Source organism: Malurus melanocephalus, unplaced genomic scaffold, assembly GCF_030028575.1.
Source record: "Malurus melanocephalus ecotype Western Australia unplaced genomic scaffold, MMel_1.1 scaffold_29, whole genome shotgun sequence".
In the NCBI taxonomy this organism is placed as follows: Eukaryota; Metazoa; Chordata; class Aves; order Passeriformes; family Maluridae; genus Malurus; species Malurus melanocephalus.
Window position 1 is genome coordinate 26,627 of NW_026623261.1, and position 12,713 is coordinate 39,339.

The 12,713-nt window shown below is 36.3% G+C and overlaps 1 protein-coding gene across 1 annotated transcript in view; it reads right to left on the reverse strand.

Moving 5' to 3' along the window:
• Nucleotides 1-6,347: 6,347 nt before the first annotated feature.
• LOC130572122 (laminin subunit alpha-2-like) overlaps nucleotides 6,348-12,713 on the reverse strand; it is a gene marked incomplete at its 3' end in the record, with an annotated part of 148,196 nt that continues 141,830 nt past the window's right edge. The window contains exons 11-13 of the mRNA XM_057363573.1: nucleotides 11,625-11,785; nucleotides 7,938-8,078; nucleotides 6,348-6,521 (exon numbers count right to left, since the gene is read on the reverse strand). Of these exons, the coding sequence (XP_057219556.1) occupies nucleotides 6,348-6,521; nucleotides 7,938-8,078; nucleotides 11,625-11,785 (476 nt within the window). The remainder of the gene's footprint in view (nucleotides 6,522-7,937; nucleotides 8,079-11,624; nucleotides 11,786-12,713) is intronic.

Genomic DNA, 12,713 nt, shown 5'->3' on the forward strand with positions numbered 1-12,713 from the left:
TTGGGAATCATCATCACCAYGGTTCTTTGCATGTTGATTAGCCCTCAGCACTAACCACCAGATACATAAATTCTTCCCAAGACAAAGATTTCTTTTCTTTTTCTTCTGCTTTTTCAGATCCCTCAGTATTTTAGTATTTGTGATCAAAGTAATCAAAGAGTAAGACTTGGCAAGATGGAGAGCATATTCCCCCAATTTACTTCCTTCTTCATTATTTCCTATCACCCCTCAGTGTTCTCTCTCTAGCATTCACTTCCCTTCTTTTGTGAAACTGCTTTATTTCCTGCTCGTTTCTCCATTTTTCAACTGCCTCTATTGATTGAAACTCTTGCCTTCAAGGCAGACTTGGGTGAGCAGGTAACACAAAGGACACTTGAGATTTATGAAATAATTTCACCAACAGTAAATTTCCTCTTTTATCTAGGGTAGTGTAAGATGATTTTAGCACTAAGATATTAAATGYAACATGGAATACATGAAATACTGCAGTCAGTGGGCTCAGCTAGGCAGAGTCTGAGCCCTGTCTCAACCCATTTCCAAGGCTCAAAGAGGCCGTAACAGTCTACTGGGCATCCTTAGTTTCCTTGTAATCACAATAATGGCTGTACTTGAACTGTCCCAACAGGCAACCCAAACATCATTAAAAGCATTAACGAGGAACAAAGTGTACAAAATTTACTTATCTCTTGGTGGTTCTTTGCAGTCATGGGTAGCTGAGCCCCAAGTAGGACATTRCTAATATTGTTTCACTCTGTACTGGGGATCAAGCAAAATTTGGCAAGCCACAGCTGGGAAAGAATGCAGAGACCAACCCCTGCCCATTTCATGGTGCCAAGCTGAAAGAATATTTCAAGCAAAATACAGGATCTAAACCAAATCATGTCATACAAATTAGGGAAACTTAAAGGAAGCATCAGTCAGATGTGATTCAAATCCTTAAAAAGTTTTGTCCTTCTCTGCTCTGATTATCTCATCTTTTCCATATCTGACTCAGCCAATTATCTCAATTTTTAGAAGCTATATTGAAATAAGTGCTAATAAAATAAACGGCACATTTGGTATAAATTGAAGACAACTTCATACTGTTGACTGAGTCTGATTACCATGGTGACTTAGTTTCAGTCAGGTCAATTTAGATTGTAAATAAAATAATTTAGATTATAATAATTAATTTAGATTGTAATAATTAATTTATATTAAAATAAAATAACATGCAAATAAATAAATATCTAATTATTTAGATTAGTTTAATGTTACTTGTTATAAAATGAAAAACATCAATAAACTGAACTATCTTTTCTCAGAAAAATGCACTCAAGTATGAAAGGCAAAAGATACTGATGTCGCTGTCTTTACAAAATTTATTTTTTCTTTTGGTTAAAATGATTCATTTTAATTTTCTGCCATGTTTTGGCTGTTGATTATTTTAAAAACTCTGAAATTTGCAGCAATTGTGAATAATTTCAGGGGAATAACACTGAATGGATATTTTTTTGTATTTTATGTGCTGCTGATGCCTATTACTGTTTCTTTAATAGATATGGATAACATGCATATAACTCAACTATTTCATCCTACTCATAACATATTAAGAATCATTACATGTCCCTACAAAATTGTTTTATGCCTTACATTTGAGGATGACATTCCCTACTCCATTCCCAATTTACTTTTGCAAGCTTGGAGATGCGCTTTGTTACACATTCAAATCTGGGCCTGACACTTTCATGCACAGACGGTATAAAAAAGGCAAATTCATCATGAAGTACTGGCCTTACCACAACTGATGAAARCTCCCTCACAGGGAGCAAAAACTTCAAGCACTACCACCAGGTTACTAAAGGGTGACYTTCTTAAGCTTGGACAGCCCATATGCATTGGGGAAAAAATCTACTGATGCCCTAAACTGTCCATATAACCAGCTGAAAGAATGGATTTTCTTACAAAGGTGCACAAAGGGAGATCACACCAGCCCACCTAAGTTTCAYTACTTCACTTCCCTGAGAATAAAAGCAATACAGACACATGCTTTAAAAAATCAGTCTGCTGCCTGAATTTAAGACACAGCTGTGTTGGAATTCTGTAGGCTAGATTAATTTCATTAGGCCAAATAATTTCAGAACAAACTGATGGTAAAAAAGTAGCTTCTAAGTACAATTTAACTTCTATTTTGCCCATTTATAACAAAAGGTTTTATGTTAAATTTTTGAGGCAGGCACTAAAAGTAAAGGAGTTGTAGGTCTATTTAACTCCATCATGTCCTATGAACAAGAAAATCTTGAGATCTGAAACCATGACAATACTAGATGAAGCTTTCTGAGCTTAGATGCATTCATAATTTAGGACAATTGATCCCGGCATTTCAGTTYCAGCTGATTATTGTATTATTTATGCTTCTTTATGTTTTGGGTCTCAACTCCATCCCTCCCCCCTGGGAGCCACAGACTGCAATTTGCTTGCATTATTCTGCCTTTTTTATCAGAATCGCCTAAGAAATGAAAGCAAATGGAAGGAAATAAACATAAAAGCCATGAGGACCTAGTTTATGATTTTATAATTCAATATTTAATCCTATGAGGTATTCTAGGCACTCTGCAATAGATAATATGTCACAAAATAAACTGCTCACTCTATCCCAATCTAGTTTTCCACAAGCAAAGTACTTTCAAAGGGCTGACAGATATTTAAAATTTGTATTTATTGACTACAGGCTTATTACAGTGTCTTCATTTCTGGACTCAAAGAAACAATGACTTCTCTAAGTCAGCAAACAGATTATTAGCAAAGAGCTAATTATAAAATAACAGGCAAAACAAATGAAGTGACAAGGCCAAAACATCCCCTTCCTGTTCTGCATGCACAGACTCTACACCGAACTTTCAACTGTTGTCTTGGTTTTAACTAGATGTCAGAGAAAGAAAAGTATCTACCTTACAGGTGCTTTAGGTCTGTGGAGTTGACAAACACAATGTCCAAGAACTTTTCCAAGAGATAATAAAGCTTCATTCAAACATTTTCACTTTAATTTTCAACATCCTCTGACTTCATGAAGGACCAGCTTACACTAAACTTACTTGTAATGAATGGGATCATGCTGTACCACTAAATTAAAAGATTCTTGTAAAACAGGGTTGAAGAAACTTCTCAATCAAAGTCTGTCAGTATGCATACAGTGGCTTTGAGAAAAAGTGCTTTAGGGTTTCAATCATGTTTTTTTGCAGTTTGAGAAACAGCAGCATTAGTGTCTTCTCAAAACCTAGACACTTCAAATAGTTAAAGGGRATGTATAATGTGGTGGATATTGAGACCTAACAATATCCAGAGATTAGAACACTAAGATGAACTCCACCTAAGGATTGCGACTGCAGGTGACATCTAATCATCTGAAAAAGGCAGGGTAAATCTCCACCTTCATGTTAAAGCTGGCCCTTGGCAGAGAAAGGAAGATAAAACTTGCAGCTGCAGAAAAGAAAATGAAGTATGTAACCAAAGACGAAACTCCTCATGGAATTTCAAGTGGCCTCAGCCACCTCTCATGTTTGTCTCACAGAGGGGTGGGGAGGGGTGTCATATGTTTAGATATGCTGAATAACATGTTTACTTTTGTCTGATTATAAAGAGCTTCTACTCATCATACAAATTATCAAACTGCTTTTTGATGAGGCTTCAAAGAGGCAGAGTATATACACAACATTAGACTTCCAAAATACCACACACACCTAACCCTTCTGCACTCACTCTAAAGAAACAAGTGTTTCACATTTTCCTGTTGAGTTGGGTATCTAATTTTTAATTAAATTTATACTTTATTTTCAGTGCTCTTATCAAACGTTATCATACTGTAACTCATAACATTTTCAGACAAATTCATAAAATATTTTAGTGTGGACATGTTTAAAACATGACAACAGATCTGTTGTCAAAACAATTTAAGAAACTGCTAACAAAAACCAAATGGGGTTTTCAAACCTAAACGGTAATTAGAGTTTATAGAATAATGCAATTTTTCAGATGCCAGAAGCTATAATAGAGCACAAGTTCTCATGATTGTTGCAATCCTTAGTTCAGCAGGCTATGATAAGGTAGGYAGGCAGGAATATAAACTGTTTTATGACACCTACTAAAACCTTAACACTAGCCATTTAAAATCCGTTCTCTCAAATTATCCACTAGATATTTTATTTCTAGAAATTAAATTTCTCCAGATTACTCCCAAATGTATCCTGCATCAAAAGCAGTGCTCAATTTTTCAGTTCAAATGCATATTATATGGCTTTTTCTAAAATTATCTGAATTTATACAACAAAGAGTAAGTTCTGGTAGCAGCACATMTATTTAGAAGACTAAAATGGTATATTGATGTTAAAGTAATTTGCTCATGTTTTTGTCCCACTCTGACATGAACACGAATCCTGTACCATCCATAGCCTCCTGTTATTTATAATGTCTCCTTTGAGACATAGTCAAAGACCAGTATCACACAGCTTAATGTCACCCAGATTTAGATGAAAAAGAAAAAGCTGAAGGCTGCATGGGGGCATCCTATTTATAATGTTTTTTCCCTCCAAAAGAGGCAGCTGGAGWTTGATGTAAAACAAGCAGACAGCACACATGTGTCAATCAACATTGTGGCGGCACACGCAGGACACACCAACTTCATATCAAAAGAATTGTTTGATATAAGGTTTTTGAGCTATATGTGAAAACTAGGAAATGCAGGATGGCTACTACCTCCCATTATGCAATTTTATTTTGGGGAATATTATTTAAGAGGAATAATTTTAACAATACAAGGGAGAGGCAGCTTTCTGTGACACAAGGTTTATAAATTACAACAGAGGTGTACATCTTAATGAAAGATTTCCTAATTTTTTTTCCTATGTTTCTTAMGACAAAAATTTCTRAASAGTTTACATGCTTTGAGATACCAAKTATTCTATTACTAGCAGTTATTCTCAAGAAARGATGTTTTAATCTAGATTCAGCTATTTGGTTTTATTCAGTTTCAGCTATTTAGARAAATGTTTTATTGAGTTTACAAATAAGGACTCTCAATATTCTATTTCCATTTCCCTTTCCATAGCATAAATCATCTGGCCTAGGCATGTCATTATGACTATAGTTTACGTGATGCAACATGACAGTTAAGATGTACTGTGGTAATTTGAGTGCTTTCAGTGTTATTGTAGTATCAAAAATTTATATGGTTCAGTTATTAAGGCAAATTGCTTCATTCATACAGCAATATCTGACAGTAACCACAAAGGACCTCCAAATTACACTGAAAAAATATCTTCCACATTCAAATAATTTGTGCATATTCCTACCATTATTTCGCTCACTGACTAGAAGCGAGATGAAATTCTGTCTGGAAAAGTATCATTTCATATTTCAGSGTAAGTTCACCAGACACGGAATATAATAGAAAAACTCTCCCTTGCCCAGCTAAGYAAGCCTGACTCTCTTTAACAATTTATAAGCCATGAACAGGATGCCCAATTCTTTGGAATGATGCTCTTTAGTTTCAACATGCTCACTTACCTTCTGTCATGTTGATTTTCAGCCAACAGGAAGAAATAAATAAATAAGAGGTTGAGTAGCCTGAAGTGACTACAGAGGAAAATGTGCTCAAATACATCAGTGTTAGCRTTTCTGCTAAGTTCTACCATAATCAGGGTTACAGTAAATGGAAAGCTGTTAAGCTTTCTTCACATTTAAGAGTCATTCAGTCTTCAGTTCCACTCTCCAGAATAAAAGAGGTTTTCATGAAAGTATTGTGGATTTGGTATTAACCTGYTGGGCATGAATATGTGTACACGCACACTTAGGTACATGAGGACTTAAATACATGGATTAAAACTGYCACAAAGTTCACAACAGCATTTTCTGAGCTCCAGGCCAGAGAGCTCCCCACACACAAGTTTCCTGACAAACATTAAAGTTTTGTAACACACCCCCACAACATCTGATACACAGCCTGTATCACTGAAAAGGAGATGAGGGAACTGGTTTTCAGAGCAGAGGACAAGGTGGGAAGAGAACAGGCCAAGCTGAAACACACAGCAGCTAGTTCATTCAAAAACCAAYGCTGTGAATGATCTGGACCTCTCTAACACCTGACAGCATGAGATCAAAGAGGACTCAAGGTTAAAGACACTTAGTTAATTTTCTCTACCTAACTTTTTCCCTCACAAGGATACCCCACACAGGTGATTTATTTCTGCTTGCAATTTTGCAGGTCAAATTGCCAACCAATTTAATCCTCCCTCAGTTCCACCCCCTTCAAAGCCTTACCTTTTTTCTCAATAAATCAAATTAGCACTTAGGCAGGTACCATCTGCACTTACTTTGTCGCCCAAATAAGAACTGGGTGCGCTCCAATAGTAAATCTGTGGCAATACTTTTTGTGCAGCCACGTTGCTGATGCTAAGCTGCTGATGCCCATCAAATCTCCTTTGCGTGGGGATAACTCTGATGAGACCTGGTAAGTCTGTCAGATACCAACCATTCATGTCTTCTATCTATTATGATAGGAAAATAAATAAATAAATAAATACCACAWTACAATAAGAATCAGGACATCAGTCATTTCAACAGTCACAGCCTCTCATTTTTTCATTTAAAAAAAAAAAACTGATTAGGTTTAATAGCAGTGTAGGACCCAAGGAAAACACAAAGAAGTAACAGCAAACATTTCTTATTGTATGTGACTGAGAGTTAGAACTTCTGTGTCTGAAGTAATTGCAAGTATTTGTGTTCTGTGCTTCATGATCCAGAGCAAGAAAGAAATTCTATCRTACAAACATATGTGCAAGAATATCTATAAACATTACACAAGTTTTTACTAAACAGTATCAGTCACAGACTGTACCAAAGACAAGCTGGCCAATGGATATACATTTCTGATTGCTGTAGGCAACATAATTTATAATAATTTTCAAATCTAGAACTTTACAACTTGCAAGTTCAAATATATTTTTTATACTTTTATACTTTTTTGGTGCTGGAAAGCACCAGAACTTGATTTTCTGAATTCCCATAACTAGAAATAAACCAGCAGAGAAGAGCACACTGTTCATACAAGGACRGCTTCTGGAGTCTGGACACAAGCAAAACAATAAATGAGCTCAGCCATGAAATGGAAAATTTCCCACTTGCTGCAATGTAAATGAGAACACTAGACATATATGGTATTATCTGCAGGCTTCCAGCATAACAATATGGCCAAAATCAGGAGCTAGTAGACTTGGAACACATTTCCYAAACTCGATCAACAGGCATGAATATGTAGCATACATCCATTTCAGTGGAATCAGTGTCTGGGCTTTGAGAACTGATTTCCAGTTTAGAGAATATTTGCAGGCTAAAGACATTTTTCTACAGTACAAATAAGAACAGTAGGTTCATCTCCCTCTCACATCCTTTCCTAGGAATGCAGCTAAAAAAGGAAATGCATTCAAAATGCCCCCTGCAAGGCATYCCTTTTTCTTACTTAAGCTGTGTGTAGTACATTYAGTGCTTTGAAATTCTTAATTATTTCAGGTCTAAAAATTTTGTAATTACCTGGAAAAGAGGTTGCCCTATGGATATGGTGCATTTAGCACAGGAGTGGTTATGTATGCACACTCCAGGACTGTGTTTATGCATATGGCTTCATTTTTTATTGTTATAGCTTCTTTTGTGCTTTTCGCTGTTYTAACTGCTCTATTTCAGAACTTTCTCACAAAGAGAGACAAAGMTTATAAGCATTTTCTTTTGGATAAATGAAAAATATCATGGAATTGTACAATAGCTCCAGTAGCAAAAGGAACATGAAGTCATATGGGGCATAAAGAACATGCATGATTTTCTAATATGAAGAAACCTGGTGACAATGGTGACAACACACAAAAAYACAAAAGCAATGACATGTGCTGGTATGGTATGATTTTCCTTACATTTCTGTAGGTGAAGAGAGAGTGTGTGCAGGTGTTTGTTTTCCCAGAGCAGAAGCATTCCTCACAGCCTTCAGGATTATTTTGCTGAAGATTGAAGAAACCTGGTTTGCAACGATCACAGTTTTCTCCTTCCACATGTTCCTGGAAAGGCACATTAGAGTATAACTTCAGTTGTCATAGATGAGAATTGGAGATCACTGACTTTTTACTCTTCAACAGGACTCTAATGACATTTATAGAAAACACTTATTTGTTAATGCTAGTAGCAAATCCTTTACACAATAAAGAGTACTATGTGGCTGCATGTAAAAAACAGGACATGGAATTTGGACATTAAAGGAGTTGTCATTTTTCTTCTCTATGAATGGACATACTTTATTTCAGGGAATAAAGCTAATATATATCCATTACACTTGAGAGTCTCAGAGGGGAAGGAAGTATGGCACAATGTTACRACCTCAACAACTGCAGTACGTAGGTGAGGATGATAAAATCCATGCACATCCAACTGAAGCAAACTACAGGAACACAGCAGTAGTCACACTAATCACTCACAGTATCAGTTTTTCAGAGGTCTATCATTAACAGCTGAATTGAGGATAAATACAAGTGCTAAAAGGGCTGCACTTCTTTTCATAACTACATGCTTTTGTCAGCCATGCAGCCATATTTGCACACACTTCCCCTGCAGAAAGACAAGCACTAAATATACATGAGCTGTTCTAAACTTAGCATTTGGTAATTATATTTCTCATAGAAAGCTTATGTTGTGCGTTAAATCCTCCTATTTTACACTATAAATCAATTTGTCCTATAGGCAAAATTAAAGCTGTATTTCCTACAAGGAGTGTGTTGCAGGAGCCTCATGATTGATGCTGTCTTAGTAATTCAGTATTTTCCCCATCATAGCACAGAAAATCCTTCCCCTTTCAGAAGCATAATGCACAGTCTCTTTAACCCTGGAGACAGCGCTCCTGTATGCACACAGGACTGAACTGTTGGCTCTACATCAGCAGAGAATGAACACATTATAAAAAGCCTGCCTACGCTGTGTAGTCTAGGGTAGCTCAAAATACACAGATCTGAAGTAAATTCACTGAAAGCCATTTGATAGCCTCCTGGTTAAGATGTAGCAAAGATGGAAAAAGCAGGGCAAAGCAGGTGAAGGTATGGGGAGAAAGGATGGCACACATGAAATAAGAGAAAATAGAGATAGTGTGTCGAAACGGGCAAGAACAGGMAAAAAAAAAAAAAAAAKAGATACAACGAAAATGTTGCATAGTTTTCACCACTAATTATAGAGTAACAATGTCAGTAACAAAATACCTTTGTTCTGTCTCTACTGCTATGGTCTATCTATGCTCGCCTTCAATAACATCATACAGATTAAACAAACCACAAATATCTTTAATACAACTCAAGGTTTTCAGTCAACTACATTTAACTTCAACATCTCATTAATCTCAAGACTGGCATTTTTACACTTGCACCAGAAATCCTAGGGTTAATCAATGCACATTACTGCCACAGGTATGTCAAAATCAACCRGTTACTCATGCTTCATGTGAAAAATAATGTGGGCAACATCTAGGCACAGAAATACTGTCACTCATTATTRAAGAAACTAGAATTATGAACACTGGTTCCAAAAATTTCACACTGTGTAGATGTGCTTAGTGTATACAGAGTGGGAAGGGAAAAATAAAAAAGAGAGCTGCAAAGCAAAAGTATGTGTTTAAATGCAAAGTTTCCCACTCTGCAGTCACAAACATCATCTATGAGTAAAATCTGCAGAATTTATTGAGTAGGAAGTAAATTCAGTGAATAATAGATAAAATAAAGCTCCAAGTTGGAAAGGAAATCTAACCTATCCTTCAGCAAATGTTTCTGCAACCCCATGTATTTCTCAATACTTTTCAGTCCAGTATTAAGCTATCCAAAGATGAGACTGACCATACACCTTCAAAAAGCTGCAATAATTAGTGGAAAAAAGGCTCTCCCCTCTTTCTTTATTTTAGTTTAGTTMATGTGGCAAGGATAACAATCTAACACCCACTTTGTTGCATTTTGCTGCTTACAGYTAGAATGGCTTTTCAGCAATTTCCTTTACAAGAAAACAATCTTTAGCAAATTTACAGCCCATCAGAGGTAATTGAAAGATGTGATTAAAAGAAGGGAAGCATTTTTCCTAAGACCTGCTATTAACCAGACATCCCACTTTCTTTTTCATATGGAGCATAACTAATCTGATGATTTCAGTGTCCCTTTGACCACACTCTGCTTTGATTTGAATTTGAATATTGCTTGTGAAAATAAATGTGTTTGTATCTGTATCCCAGCTATCCACAAAAGGTACCATTTTACTCTCACAGGCACTTGAAAAGGGATTGGAGGAGCACAAAGAAGACAAAAGATGAACACTGAGGGAAAAGCACATATAATGAGAACTGGGGTAGGAACATTTATTTCTATTTCTTATTTGTTCCTTTTGGTCTGATTGTACTCACAGGTCAGTTTGGCTTTACGCAAATAATATCATAAGAATCATTAAGCAGTAGTTATCTGGTATTTAGCATAACACACCCTCATCAAAGCTCCATTTCAAGCCAGAACATAGCAAAAGCACCCTTTTATGATCTTCTAGACTTGATGGCTAAGTAATTAGAAATGTGATATGGATGATTTTATTTCTGACAGAGAGCACGTGGCTGTTACATAAAGTGAGGATAAGGTTAATTCTCTGAGTAGATTTCAGTGCTATTCAGCTGTCAAACCAGAGCTTTGCATGTGTCCGCAGCATGAGAGTGAGGCATTTCTTGTACATGTCTGTATTTAAGGATGTCATGTAAGTATTTTTAAATTCTCATTTGTGACTAATTCTGTTAATTAAATTTTGGAAGGAAAATCCCATAAGAACAGTATAGAAAAATTGATCCACAGTACAGTAAGTTGTCCTTTGGGCATATTCATGGTCACTAACGACTGTGACTTAGGAAGAACAACCATTTCTAAAGGCTTTCTGAGAGCTAGGTATTTTTYATGTGGATGCATGTGCTTTAAAATGTTTTTTATTTCAATATAATATCAAAATATGTTTTGGTGGAGGTACACAACGGCACATAGAGAAAAACCATCTTAAATTTTCTTCCTGGAAATTGAGAAATTCATTCTACAGAAAGGATAGATTTTGATATTTTAAACGTGTTACAGATTTCTAAAGAACTGTCCCAAGGCAGGAAAGAATGCCATATACCCCTAATGACTACTCCTAAAAGGCAACTTTCTCATTTTAATAGATCATCAGTTCACTTCATTTTCTCTTTTCAAAGTCAAATTTACAAGTTAGATTTAGAATCCACAACACTGCAAACAATAGTTTCTGTGTCGATGAGGATAGATGATTCACAGGCTTTGTAAGCAYCCCTTCAAAACAGATTTCTAAGGACTTGTATGACTGGCAGCAGGCTCCTTGGTAAATAGGTTGATTGCAGTGAGTTCTGAGAAGACATAAGACCATCTAGGATTTTATAGGACCAAGAACAAGTGTTGTGTGACAAGTGGCTAACACAGATAATAACACAGCTAGGTGGAACATTGGAATCCTGCTGCATGATAGAAAAGCATTAACTGCAATCTTTCAGTATCATGAGTATCTTTCTATGGCTCAGAAGAATTTGACATGCATACCTTGCAGATGCAGGGACCTATGCAGGGGTCATCATTTTCACTACCCTCGAGGGAGCAGTTGCAGGGYAGGCACTCAGGATATCCTGTATAACCCAAGGCACATTGATTGCAGCTTTCTCCTGCATAGCCAGTCTTGCAGTGACAGAAGCCAGGCAACATATCTACAGGAAGAGGGAGAAMACATGAATTATATTTCATTTATCATTATTATTGCCAGATATGTGTGTTAGAGTGTTCAAAGCAACAMCTTTGGTAGGTTTAATATAGGGGTGTTTACTGCTGCTCACACCACCATCTGTTTAACTCAGAGTCATCTGAGGAAGGCTAAAATGAACCATGGAAGAACAGGGTAAGTGCAAAGTGATTTGAATTCTGAGTTTCCAGAAATCTGCRTATTAGAAGACTTGAAAAATCAAACTTATCCCTATTTCCTTGCTTTTAACAGTCCCTGAAAACATTCCCTTCCATTAATTCATCCAAAGGCCTTTCAACATGCTTTTACTTTCAGAATCCATAAGGTTCCCTAGCAGGGAGTTCCACATTTAGCCTTGTATAGTGTGAAAGAAAACACAGTGTGTTAAATCTCTGTTTATTGCCTTCTAATTGTCATATCATAGAAAAGAGCATGCAACCACTCACTGTATCTGTGTCATCCATGATTTCAATATACCTCCATCATACCCTACATGACATTTTTACCTTATATGCCACAAACTCCTAACAATATTTCTATGCAGAAACTGCTTGGTGTGGCTTGCTGTTGTCCTTCTCTGCACTGTTTCCAGTTCTAATAAATTATTTAAGAAGGGAGCGCATACTGTAGAGACTGGTTTGATTGCTTTTCCTGATGATCTTTTTCAGGTTTTTGTTTTTGTTTTTTTTTTTAAACAGTAGTATTTCTTAATGCCCTGTTGATGTTTTTGGCTACTGCTGAGACAGAACTGAGTTGACAGATGTGAGGCACAGTCTAAGGTAATTCCAAGAGCTATTTCACAACTGGTAGTGTCTAATTCAGATATCACTGAAATCACTGTAYAAGTAGAACTACTTTTCTCAGTGTTCTACTTTTCCTGTAATTGCTACAAAAAT